The sequence below is a fragment of the Urocampus carinirostris genome, chromosome 8 (assembly GCF_059441175.1).
Source record: "Urocampus carinirostris isolate Australia breed hairy pipefish chromosome 8, RoL_Ucar_1.0, whole genome shotgun sequence".
NCBI lineage: Eukaryota > Metazoa > Chordata > Actinopteri > Syngnathiformes > Syngnathidae > Urocampus > Urocampus carinirostris.
The window spans coordinates 23607042-23621200 of record NC_142356.1 but is presented as its reverse complement, the minus strand read 5'-3'; the positions used below and the strand labels follow the sequence as shown (position 1 = coordinate 23621200).

The 14159-nt window shown below is 37.3% G+C and overlaps 1 protein-coding gene across 5 annotated transcripts in view; it reads left to right on the top strand.

The window, feature by feature from the left end:
* The window catches only part of lrba (LPS-responsive vesicle trafficking, beach and anchor containing), a 283083-nt gene that overhangs the window by 224467 nt on the left and 44457 nt on the right, over positions 1 to 14159 (top strand). For all 5 annotated transcript variants that reach the window (XM_088342023.1, XM_088342026.1, XM_088342025.1 and 2 more), the window contains one exon: positions 3129 to 3296. In XM_088342023.1, coding sequence (XP_088198149.1) covers positions 3129 to 3296 — 168 coding nt within the window. The remainder of the gene's footprint in view (positions 1 to 3128; positions 3297 to 14159) is intronic.

Below are 14159 nucleotides of genomic sequence, written 5' to 3'. Positions count from 1 at the left end.
TTTGTTTGCATTCATCCAAGTCATGATCAAAGACTTTTTCCAGGGTGGGGCAACAGACATGCTTCAAACAGAGTAACAGTGTTTTAAATTTATTTTTATGGAATATTGTTCTGAAAAAGTAACACTCGTGCCTTTGTTGCATTTAGCATTTTGTATTTTGGTCACTGGCAGCCTATTTAAGGTGTTTGCTTTTTTACATGTAACCGTCAATGGCAAATAATATGGTAAGGTTGACTGTGTTTACACACTAATACTGTGTATACTAGTTCTATGTACCCAAGTTTGAAAAAGTTACATTTCTATAAAAGCCCAGTATACCAATGATCCAACAAAAATGTATTTTACTAGATTTTATTTTCCAGTTTGAATTTCTGATCAAACCAGATGGAATTGCTCACTTTGAAATATACCGTGGTACCTCTACTTATGAATTTAATTGGTTCTAGCAGTGATATTGTATCATGAAACTGTTGTAAATCGAAACACCTTTTTCCGTTGAAATGAATTTAAATGGGATTAATTTGTTTCGATGTCATCAAATGCGACCAAACCCCCATTAAATCAGCTTCAACTGACCTGTACATACACTAGTGTTCAGTCAAGATTCGGAAATATACCACATCGTATAAATAGAACAAGAAATAAAGTTACTGTACAGTACAAAAAAAGCAACAAATAATAAAATGTAAAAACTCAGTTAAATGTTTTGGCATGCTTTTCCACTCACTGTACAGGTGCCTTGCCCCAAAGATGATGATCGTAAAACAAGTTACCACTGTATTAAGACAAATGAACAATGTTTTTACAGCAACATATTGTAATATTTCTTAAAGCATTAAAATGTTCTAATATAAGTTACTCATGTCAATATAGTTTTAAAAAAAACACAATATTTGGCCACTAGATGTCGCTGTACTGTGTAGTGTATTCGAAAACGGGTGCTACTAAACAGGAAAAACGACTAATTTATTTGCCCAGCCTTTCACAACGATTTTGGGTTTTCGGGGTAACAATAGCTGCAAAATGGTAGACAATTATGTCAGCTCCCTATAGGTGAGCCTCAATGTTATGTTAAATACAAATTTTCTGACCTATGAGTATAAAAAAATACACATTTATAGTACGGTTCACGTATTTTTACTTATTTTTTCAAATTATTATTTTTTTATGTTAATGAATGAAGTCTTATTTTGCAAGTAAGAGGCGCTAAATAATACACAATATCCCTTTAAGAATTGTTTTTTTTTATACTGAGTATATGCTTCAAAAGTTATGTCTGAGTTGCATCTTCGTATATCCTCCCCAGGGTTTCTTACGTGAGCGAGTAATTAAGAGATCGGGGAGGAATTAGCGGCGTAAGGAGCTGTCAGAAAGTCTCATCCAAGTGAAGGATGCTCTGCGGCAGGGCCGTAAAAATTTAAATGATATAAATTGCAGTTTAAGTGCAGCGCCGGTTAATGTTTTGCTGCAAATTAATGTGACACAAGGCAGCAATGACAATCAAGGGTTGCCTCATTCTAATTTGGTCGCGCTTAGAGGGGCTTTTGTGGCGCCGACAGCTTTACACAAATTAACACAATTGCCGTCTTTTTTACGAGGACCGCCATAAATGTTTTTTCCCCTCCTTGGCTGGCTAATGAGGAGGCAAAGCGGCAGGCATGGCACTGTTTGGCGACGGGCTCCCGTGAAGGAAGAACAAAGACAGCAGCCTGGCAATGTCTCCCTAATGAACGACAGGAGTTCCTTTAACGGCTTCTCGTCCCCGTATGATCAGATATGAACGTCTCGTGCTTTTTGCTCGTTAGAGAAATTATTGGCAGGTTGCATGGCAGGAGGGCTTGATGAAGTTTAAGGAATTAGCACTCGTCGCTAATGACGTGATGAACACGTTTGGGGAAGGTTAGCATCTGTCGCGTCATCATCGTCATGTCAGGGAAATGAGGAAAGATGTCTATACTCAACGATGATCTTGGTTTGGTGAATCTCAGTGAATGCAAGAACCACTAGAATAGTTGTGCACCATTAGAGCTTCACCTGCGATTAGACGCGAAACCAATTTTGGGTTTCGTTTCCCTTTATGGCAGTGTCATTCACCTCCACATTGACCTACCTGATTGATTGCAAAAGATTGTTCTGACTTGAGAGAATAAAATATTTTTCTGGGAACACAAAAGAGTAGTCAAAACCAAAAAATACACTGTCAGCTTTTTGGGGCAGTTTTCAAATCTAGGGTAACCTACCACACTGCCTATAAAAGATGTTGATATTTATTTCTGTTCTGGCCTGGCAGAGTGTAAGTCTTTCTGAAAAATTGTGAGTCAGAAAAAGTGCAGACTTTTTTTGGGGGGGCATTTTCACCTCTAGAGTGACCTACCTGGTTGCTTTTGAAGGCTTGTGACCCCAGCAAAACTTGTTTTGGCCCTGGAGGGTAGAGAGTGAAAAAATGCTAAAAGACATGAACCATTACATATCCATCGATCCATTTTCTTCCGCTGATCCAGCGTCAGGTCGCGGGGGCAGCAGCCTCAGCAGAGAAGCCCAGACCTCCCTTTCCCCAGACACTTCATCCAGCTCATCCGGCAGGATCCCGAGGTGTTCCCTGGCCAGCCTAGAGACCTAGTCTCCAGCTTATCCTGGGCCGTCCCGGGGCCTCCTGTTGGCGGGGCATGCCTGGAAGTCCAATAACGAAACCCCACTCGGGTTTAGATCAGGGTCATTATATAAACGTACATTTTATTTGAATACTTGCAAGTCAAGAAATGTACATTTTATATAATGTGAGTCTCAGCTACAGGAAGCTGACGTAAAACATGGTGCGGTTTGTTCCCTTTGAGGGTTCCGTAGGATGTATTTTTCCTTGTGCTTTTCAACACTCTTTTTGGTTTCACTACACACTCCAGTTGAATCTAGTGGTCAAATAAAACGCACTGTCTCTTAACAAAATAATACAGATAAATTTATTGCAGTCTTTTGTTGCAGACCTATTCTAAACACATCAGGCGATTTTTAGTTCACAATAATACGTTAAAGTAATTTAAGACGTGCTATGCAGCTGCAGGACTCCAATGTAAATTGATTTTTATGACATGTTTGATAGCCGCAAATGACCCCAAAATACTGTCCTACAGGCTCTGGAGAGTGAGTTTGTGTCCTGCCAGCTCCACCAGTGGATCGATCTGATCTTCGGCTATAAGCAGCAAGGGCCTGAAGCTGTCAGGGCCCTCAACGTCTTCTATTATCTGACCTACGAAGGCGCTGTCAACCTCAGCTCAGTCGGTGACCCAGTGCTCAGAGAGGTGAGACACACGCAATGTCAAAACTGAATTAGAAAGATAAAAAAAATCTATATTTTTAACACTTTCAGTGCCATAACATATGAATGAACATATAAATATGTTTTCAGAAGCATTGGCCCTGAGTGCCAACATGTAAAAATATGTTTGTTGTTGTTGTTTTATAACTATTCTAAAGGGTTTGGCGATGCTGATCAGTAAGTATCAAGTCTCGGTGAATAATATCAGTATGATAAGTCACCACTGAATGGCATTGATCAGCTTTTTGTCAACACTTATTGCCTAGTTTTCGTTTCTTTATCCACCGTATTACACCCTACTGCAGTGTGTAGAGGCCAGCCCATATGCCTAGTACACGCAGTGGGCTGATAAAAGCAAAGGTAAAAGTACAGACTGTTAACACTTCCTAGCTTTATTCTTAAAAAAAAATGATAAAAAGTGCATTTGTAATCCTTGGGACGGAGAAGGAGGACCTCAGCGATCACCATGACGACCCGAAACACTTCACCGGAAACATTGGGGGCTAAAAAGTTGACAGATCTAAAGATCCTTTGCATTTTAAGTAACTCTGTTAAAAACCTGTAAGGGAAGATTCAGATAATGCACAAAAATAAATACATTTGAAAAGCTTTTTTCACATGACAAAGGCAGTATGTTGTGGGATACTGAAAATAGTCAAAGTCCCCACAAGGCCCATGGGCCAAAGTTTTTCACTGCATTACTATGTAAACACTACTTTGCAGGTTTTACAAAAGAGTCATCCTGTGATAGATCCCTGTAATCACAATCATTTATATGGCTAAAAGAATCATGGTCCCTTTGGTTAAAAACTATATCTCTTAAAGTAAGCATTCATTTGGTGTCTCACAAACGCACACAAGCACTTTTCAAACAAAGCCAACTTTGAGAATCATGCCACCGAGATCCACGAAACCAAACATTGAAAGTACTGACAGGCAGGCTGCTGTGCGCCCGCTCTTTTCCTTCCCATCAGATCGGTGAACTTGTCAGCAAGTTGTTTGCGGGCTGCGTTTTTGAGCTGGTGCGTTTAGAACGGAGCTCATGAATAATAAATGAAAGGCAAGGCGGCGGCTCAAGCCTTTGGAGGGGAAGATTGGATGGGAAGATTGTTTTTCTCAGTGGTACGTGCAGCAATCATTGTCCACAACGTCTCCAAGAAGTACAGAGGCAAAGGGACTTGTGCTTTTCCAAATTGTTGCATTATTCATCCATTTGGCCTAATGTGCTTGCGTGTTTACCGCTGATTCAGCATGCTCTTCGGCGTAACTTAATTTGATTGGTTACTTAAATGGCTCGTGGCGATCAATACCAAGTCTGCTTAACCTAATAGAATTTATTTGAGTTTTGGGTCTTCATAAACAGTGGTATCTCTACACACATCATTTAAAAAAAAAAATCTAAATTCACTTAATGTAAAGCTATTTAAGTTTCTGTTTACAAAAACAAAAAAGCAAGTCTGTAGTGTTTGTGATTTTCGGTTAAGAAAATGACCCATGTCAAGTCAAGTCATGTTTATTTGTATAGCCCTTAATCACAATTAGTCTCAAAGGGCTGCACGGACCACAGATTATTGCAAACCACATACTATTATTACACCATCCCCTAAACTAAAACCTACACTAGGGCATGGAAAAAATCAAAAACCTCAATTTTAGGAAAAAAAAGAAAATTTGAGAAGGGAACATGAGGTATTCCCCCTTCCAGGATGACCAGGCTGCAATAGATAACAAATGTATCCTATATTTTCCCCCTTTTTGGCTGTCAGAGTTTTGGGTACCTCTGATTTTGTTACATATAAAAAATCGGACCAAATTTGGACCACAGTGATCAAAAGTGCGAAAAATGGTCTTATGAGAAGCAGATCATTTTGAAAAAGTTAAAACCAAATCATTAACATGAGATTTGATTTACAGAAACAAACTGAATCTGTGTTCTACCTACGGTACATAACCTTAACTTTCACAAACAACCCAGGTTAATACTACCCTTTCCCCCAAAATACAAAGGTCCCCTTTACTCTTTATTTTTACTGCTTTCCTATTTGTACTGCAGGTGAGTTTGCACCAAACATTGTATAGGAAGTATAGGCAAGATGCTATTTTTGTGAATACTTGACCACAATTCAGTCATTGCATTTCATTTACTTTTGATACCAATATTATGTGCAATTCAAAAGAGTACTTGTGGAGTATTTCTTGTCACCTTTGCTTAGTATTGTGTTATTGTAATAAAGCTGTAATAAGAATTCCGTCCGTGTATTATTGAGCTGGTTGGAAATATTCTTTGTGCTTCCGAAGGCGGATGGCGCCCGTCTTCAGAATGCCCTTCATGCTCAGTTGCTGCAGCAGTTTCACGGGCACCAGGGGTGAATCTTTGATTTATCACCTCATTCACCCTAATTCCCATCCAGATGTGCTTTGGCCTTATAGCCGCACACCCGCGCGCACCAACGCACCCGCACGCATGCAGATTCATGACCGTGCCATGGCGGTCATTTGCACACACACATACACACAAAGCCCATAACCCACTCTTTTGGTTTACACACAGTCCCTAGTAATGGATCAGTGCTTCTTCATTATTTTTGCGCCTCATAAATACATGCACATGCATTTGAGCTACCGTCAAGCGGCTGATGCGTGTTATTTCGTCTGGGATGTGCTGGTGTGTTAGACAGTGCTGTCCTCAATGTAGATTTTATTGGTTTGTTGCGGGCATATCATTGAAACTGTTTTTACACACTTAAAGACATGTTCCTTGTGTTTTTTTAAGTGACAGTTTGTAAATTTTGGCACCTTTTAGTATTTAAAAAACTTAATTCAATAAAAAAAATAACATTTATTTCAATTATAAGCAAATATAAATGAAGTATCATGTAAACATTTTAAGTTGAGAAATCTTTGTCTAGTTTATCTAACATAAGCCTCAACTCGAGGTAGCTGACATAGTTGTCAGCCATTTTTTTGCTATACCTACTCAAAACCCCACATTTCCCAAAGGTCTCTGCAAAAATAATTGAAGAAGAATGGTGTGGTTTGGTCACTGAGTAGATTTTAGTCTTTCTTGCGCATTTCTGTATTTGTTTTCGGTTTCGTGGCACAATACAGGGTAATGGTAAATGGTCTGCATTTATATGGCGCTTTTCAAGTCAATGGACTTCCCAAAGTGCTTTACAATGTGCTTCACACTTACCCATTCACAAACACTCACACACCAATTGCGGCCGTGCAGCCATGCAAGGCGCCAACCTGCTTATCGGTGGCATTACGGATTTAGTGTCTTGCCCAAGGACACTTCGACATATAACACGGAGGAGCCAAGACGAGCGCTCTACCTCCTGAGCTAATGCCGCCCTAATCTAGTAATCTAGTGGTTAACTAATACACATGCTCCTTTTTAAGTAGAATGGGTAAGGAATTTACTTCCTTGTGAGGGCCATATATATTTAAGAAATAAATATATATTGAAAAGACATCTCAGATATTATTTTCAATAAACTGTTCCAAATATAAACAAACATAAAAAATGTGTGTGTTTGAAATTTAAAATAGTTCGTAATCTATATGGTTATTTTGGTATTTTCCAGGATTCTAGGGTTGTCAAAGACCAGAATATACCTGCTTAGAACAGCTTTCAGATTCTATCAGTACTTTCAGAACCGAAAATTTAAAAAAAATGCGTTGAAAGCAACTTTGTAAGCTACAACTTTGCATTTATTGATGAAGGGTTACAATTTGAATCTTAACACTTTACAGAGAGTGAAGCAAGACATGTTTGCTTGTTTAAAATAGTTTAATGAAGAAAATTGCTGAATAAATGTAAATAATGACGGTGGCCCCTCCAGTTATCCGCTACTCTAGTTAACAGAAATGTGAGATTCGAGAGGGCTTTTGAGGAAAAATATTGGCTGACATACAAGAGAAAATCTGTATTACGAGAATTTCCAGACGCTACCGTTAGAGGGCTGAGTGTTCAAGACTGCACGGCGCAACTATCGGCTCGTCCCAGTTATAATGTGCGTTACTCTGCCATACAGACCTGATCCTGTACTCTTTCATTCCGAGTATTCTAACTCATTGCATATTTCGTGCTCGCTTACTCCTCCGCACCTCTCTCCCCTAACTTTTCTGCATACATCTAAGTGAGCAACTGGCAACTTCTTTAATGATAGTTGCTCATAATAAACTCACATTTTATTTTGTTAATAGCATCTTATTTATATGATTATTGTATTTTTATGTTTACCGTTTGAATGTGATCAGTGGTAAGAAATGTTTGCTTTATAGTTATTTAGGCTTAACTTGGATGATTTTGGGAGCTTGGTAAGGGATTTATTATTTTTCAGGTATTTTTTATTGGGAACATTTATTTGATTTATTTGAGGTACGAGAAATTCTAGATATGAGGTCGATCTGGGAAATAATTTGTTTTTTTGTTTATTTTCAATATGAAGTGAGGTTGCAGATAGTATCCTAGAGGGCAGAGCATTTCAAAGCACAGGGGCCCGAATGGAGAACAATCTCTGCCAGGCTCCCGAAATCACTAGTAAACTGGCATTTTCCAAACGAAGCCTCCGAGCAGCAACATTAGGGGGCAATTAAATCAAAGAGATGAGAGGGAGCAAGTCTATGAAAAAAAGGATGTTACAAACAGAACTTTAATATCACATCTTAAACTGACAGGAGGCCCGTGCAGGTCAGCTCAAATCAGGGTACTATGATCAAACTTTCTTCTCAGAGTTAAAAGCCTCTCTACAGCATTTTGCACCAGCTGTAAACTTATAACGCTTTTATGCTTTTTATGATATCGGGACATCGAAAACAAAGTACATTACAGTAATCGAGATGGGAGGTAAAAAACACGTGAATTATAATCCCACCATCACAATTGGACAGCACGGGGGAGATCTTTGCAGTGTTGCGAAATTGGAACAAATATATTCTAGTACTATTCTTTACGTGTAACTGAAACAGAACAGATTAGGGTCAAATGTGACACCCACATTTTTGACCGAGTCACTCTGGGTGATTGACTTAACTTCGTGAGCCATTAAAAATAGATGGTGGGACACAAATTTCCCCTAAACTCTAGGTTGGACACCACCGCTTTATCATATTTAAAGTGAAAGTGAAAATCCATCAATATTCCTTCTAGTAGTCAATGCATTCGAGCACAAGTAAAAATTCATAATGCACGTTTTGAACAAAAAAATATGTTAAAGTTTAAATTCAATAAAAAAATGAATTAGAGACTGGTTTAAATACGTTTTCACCAAAATATTTTCTCTTTTCAAATGGTAAATTTTGTCTAACAGGCCCGGTAAACTTGGTATTGACTAACAGAACGTGCAAGTAGTCCCGTCTCAGACCGCACACCTTAATTAGTAAAATAAACCCGCGCTTTCCCTTCGGCCAAGCCTTCCGCTTTTTGGGCCGACCCGAAGTGAAGTTCGAGGGGCCTGCGCCTCGTCACGATCCCTTGGGAAGCAAGCTGGGCTATGAGACTGCTGCGGTTGCGTCCCCAGAGTGGCTAGCCCATTACCCGACGACTAGCTTTCACCCCAAGACTGTTATTCGTCAAAGTGGCGAGACACACGTTTGTGTTTGCTTGGAAGGAGAGGTTGACCAGGAAGTGGCTTGTGTGTTCCTGCTTGTTTGGTTTGGTCTGGCCACGGTGAATGGCAGCTCCAAGGTCCAACTTAATTATATGGACAAGCATGTTGATTGTAAATGAAAAAGGCAAAATTTAAGATCATCAAAGAGCGGACAGGAAGGTTTTTTGAACCATCATTTCTTTATTTTTATGTAAAGGGCGTAGGTTTTGGAATTGGTGAGGACATCTGCTATGGTCAATAATTCGTGCCTAATTTTCCAGTTTTGTCTCAATTTTTTGACATGTTTTCATTTATTTCTTGCTTAGATTATTTACATCAATGAAATGCCACGCAATTGTGCGCCATCATTTTGAAATAGACATTTATTCATCACAAAAACAAGCTTTCAAGATAATTTGGTTAAAAAACATGGGCTTATAATCATGTGGTTTGATCGTTTTGAGCTGGACAGGGCAACAAATCAAATTTGGTTAGGCATATGAAGACTTGCTCAAATTGTTATTTAAGGTCATTCATTGCTCCTCCTTAAACAATACAAGTGAATTTTGGGTGCACCCTTCTCATTCTGATACGGTGCAAAAATATCTTACCCCATCTACAGAAAACATTGCACATTTTAGATATTTTTTTATAACGGTCAGGGTCGTTGGGGCACCACTTCCTTTGGTGTGTCTTGGTCAAGTACAGCCCATCCCCTCCGGCTTTTTTTTTTGTGGGGGTAGGGGTTTGCTCCCACACATAAATACGATTTCCATTCTTACCAGTAACAGGAGAAGCCACCTGATCTGGCTCGAATACAGCAACTTCATCCTCTGGTCGCCGTTGTTTTTTGGTGTAAAGCGTTATAAGAGATGAGCCAGACCTCAGGATTGACACAGTAGCGTCTGACAATGCTAATAAAAGATCTGAAAGGCACAGTGTGTAATATTTTGCACCTCCTTGTGGTTAAAAAAAAACCTTTTTTCAGTAAAAAATAAAAACATTGATATAAATAAAAGGCAGAAAATACATGAACAATCATACCAGTCTTTATTTTTAGAAATATTCATACTTCGAGAAATATGTATTTTACACACTGCAATCATTACCAAGTCGTCGCCGCCATGTTTGTTTGGCATTTCGCTGCTACACTATGCTTATTTAGCTGTTGTTTTCGTTTGCATTTAACAATACCGTCACACCTAGTGGTCAAATATTACACAATATACATTTACTGGGGTAAAACTATTTTGTTCCCAAGGTTTGAATATCACACCCGACATTACTGTATTTTAAATATATTTATCCGTTAAAATTTATCATTACATTATTGTCTAGTAATTATAGAAAATCACTTTTAATAAACGAAATTATCTAATATGACTTAGATTTGAAGTCATTTTATCTATTTTGTTAAGATAAGAAAATATTTAGATTATTTTTGGTTGAATTATGTTCTTTAGGACATTGTATTGTACATATTATGAAAATTCAAACTTCTTAAACAAAATAACAAACCCTTAATTAAGTTATTTGGTAGCAGTGTAACCCAAATATCACACCCCAAAAATATTTGTCCCCTAATTATTTAGTAAACCTTTAAAAAGTTTGTTCACTTACAAACGTCCTCAATAAACTGCTTTATGAATCAAAAGTTGACGTTCAGCTACTCAAACACAAGTACACTTTACGAGATTGGCAGCTCCTCTTTCATAGGATGTTTATAAAAGCATGGACATAAACTGACAGGCTTGGGTGTGTTTTCTGTCTCTCCGAGAGTTTGGAATATCTCGCCACGCTTTTCGGAATGTTGCCCAAACCGCTGCTGAAGCATGATTACTTCCTGTCTTGCTGGGTTTGTGTGTGCAGAGGCATTAATGCACATCTGTGTTGCCTCTGCCCAAATAAAGACTAGCACACAGCTGACGTCCTCCTTCTCACGGCTTCTTTCACTCGTGATTACGGGAAAATCCTGCAACTTCTCACAACGCCGGCCTCACTCTTGGCGTGTTTGCGAAGAAATTAGGAAAAAAAAATCTGCTTGTTTATTTAGTCTCTGGGTAGTTTACAGAAAATCTTACTGTTCGATGAAGTCATACTTATTGGCAGTCTGGCAAAGCTGTGTCCAAAGCTATTATCGGAAGAATACATCTATTTTTTTATACAGAGAATTTACAATATATGTATTTTGAGATGCTTAATAGCCTCATAAAACGATAGTTATAGTTTGATTGAAAGGCAAAACAGTTCTATTTATGGCTGTTTTTTTTCCTTGGTATTAGGTAAACATAATCTGGAATTTTATAATGATAAATATATATACAAAATTGTCTTTCATTTATTTTTTAGATGTTTTGAGGTGTGTTTTTAGTCTGTTTTTGTATTATAAGACAATTTTAAATTTGAGTTCTTTTATTTTATTCAATCGTAAATTCTAATATTAAGTTTTCCTTGGTGTAATTTAGTAAAGATTCGGTCAAATTTGGTTAAAGAGACAGTGTGTAATATTTTGTGCCTCTTAGTGGAACAAAACACTTTCATTTAGTGAAAAATTAAATGAGTACTAGGCAAAATTACAAAAACTATCATACCAAAGTCAAGTCATGTTTATTTGTATAGCTCTTGATCACAGGAAGTCTCAAAGGGCTGTACTGACCACAGACTATTATTACACTATCCCCGATCTAAAACCTACATGAGGGCAAGGAAAAACTCAAAATCTCGGCATAAGGAAATTAAGAAACCTTAAGAAGGGCCCGCCCATGAGGAAATCCCGTCTTCAGGATGACCAGGTTGCAATGGTTGTAGCATTAACAAACAATACACGGATATTGTCAACATGACATACAGGTCATTGATAAGATGTAGAATTTAAGTGAGTTTTAAGCCTAGATTTAAACACTTCCACTGTGGTTGTCGATGGAATCTCAGAGAGCAGAGCATTGTAACGAAATACAATAATAACAACATGTAAACTGTACCTTCCATTGCTTATTTAATATTTTGAAAATAAAGTCAGAAGTAGTGTAAACATTACAATCTAAAAACCTTTTAACAGTAAAAGAAACTATAACAACTGCTTTAGGGCAAAAATCAAGAGCACTGGGGCCCAAATGGAGAACGCTCTCAAACCCTCGGATTTCTTCTTGGCTCTTTAATTTAACATTAATTAAAAATAATAGGTTGGGAATTATTATTCTTCATTTATTTTTACACAGTGAAATCAATCAACACTTAGCTCATCGCATTGTTTGTCCGGCAGAATGCCTCCACGTTGTCCACTGTGGCACTGGCCCTCGCTCAAACTAAACTGATCTATCTAGTGGTCAAATATTACACATCAAGGCTTTAATTTAATTAACTAAAAATATTTTCAAATTTTACTTTATTTTATGTAGTAATAAATCCTCATATTAATTGATTTTTATTATAGGTTGTCCCAAAAACATGTACACTTTGAATCACTGGTCAACTTTTATTTTTCCAGTAAAATAATAACGGGCTTGTGTAAAACAATACAATTTTTTGAAAACATTCTCGTTATGTGAAAATGAAGCTGAAGTGCAAAGACGTCTTGGGGAATCTATGTTCGGAACTCTTAGCACTTTTGTTTTCACATTTTCAGGATGTTTTCAGATTTTTTTTTTATATGTATAAACTTGAACTTAGTATCCACCATTTTTACTCCAAAATCAAGTCTTAACTAGAAAAAAACTTCATTGGCTATGAATATCAGTGTGTGCTTTTTGGGGACACTGTATTTGCAACTTTTATTTTAATATCTTAAATAATATAATAAACCATTAAATTGTCCGTTCATTTTAATGAATTGTCCAACTGTGCACTTAATTGCTTTGTAATGACATAACGAATAATGATGATCATTTTCATTCTAATATGATTTAAATACATTTGTAATATTTTTAATATGTACAGGTGAATTTTCCTCCTACTAAAAAATAGAATTTCAAATACAAATAAATTAGAGTTCCAAATATTTCTATTATCAATTATTTAGAAAATGTAAAATATGACTTAATAAACTACATTCAGTAAAAAAGACAGTTTGGCTAATATAACACAATAAAACAAGGAAACAACCCTATAAATAAATAAAATTGGGTCTTGTGGACTTTTCCCATCTTCATGCAAATATCAAATTTACATTGAGGAAAAGATACATCTGATTCAAAAGAAAACAAGGTAGATTGAGCCTGTTTTTATCAGTTTTATTCCCTCATACTGCTGTTGTCATGGATTAGCATAAATTTATCATGTTTGACATGCGGATTTCTCTTGTTCGAGTGGCAACGTAAATCAAGCACCGACATGCTCAGAGGGCGCCTCTGTCATTTAAATGTATAGAATATAGAAAAGCTTCATCAGACACGGGCCGGCACCTCCAGAAGAGATTGCCCTTGCCAATGGGCCACCACTGTATAATCACCCGCGTAGAATAGACGCGTTGACCTGCAGTGAGAGATCTCATAAACGGCGTAATGAAGAATGCTCGAGTGGCTTTGAGGAGTTTCTTCCATGCATTAGTTCTCTTTGCACAAATGGCAATTGGGCTAATTGCTTCATCTGCTGAACACCAACACATTTTTGCATTACTCACAGAGAAAACATTCTTCAAGGGTACCTGACTCAAAAGTTGGATCTCTTAGACAAAGACAAAGATGTTCGGAAGAAGAAATGCCAATAAGTGATTGATCAACTGACTTGAAATCAATTCAATTGATAGCTATGTTGGTGCTTAAAACAAGTACCATCTTTTTCAAATGGGTGAACAAACCCCTACCCAGAAAAAAACGGCCTGGAAAGGGATGGGCACCACCAGGCTGTACAGGAAGTGGAGTCCCAGCAACCAAGGCTGTTAAAAGAGCCATTAACTAGGGGTGGGAAATACTGAGAATTTTAGTATTAATCCGATCCAAGTAAATAAAACTTGATATTGCTCGATTATTCATACTTTTTGCTTGGAAACATCATGGTAATAGAATAATTGAACCCTACTCTTTGAGTTTATATTTACAATAAACACAGCAAGATTTTAGGCATTAAAATGTTTTTTTTTATTATTTATTTTTTTGTAAATTACTAAGTTGATACACAGCCAGTGGATCAACTTAAATAGTTAAAAAATATATATTACAAAAGCCAAGAGGGTAAATTAAAAAGCAGCAATGTAACGGAAATACAACAATAACAACATGTAAACTGTACCTTCCATTGCTTATTTAATATTTTTG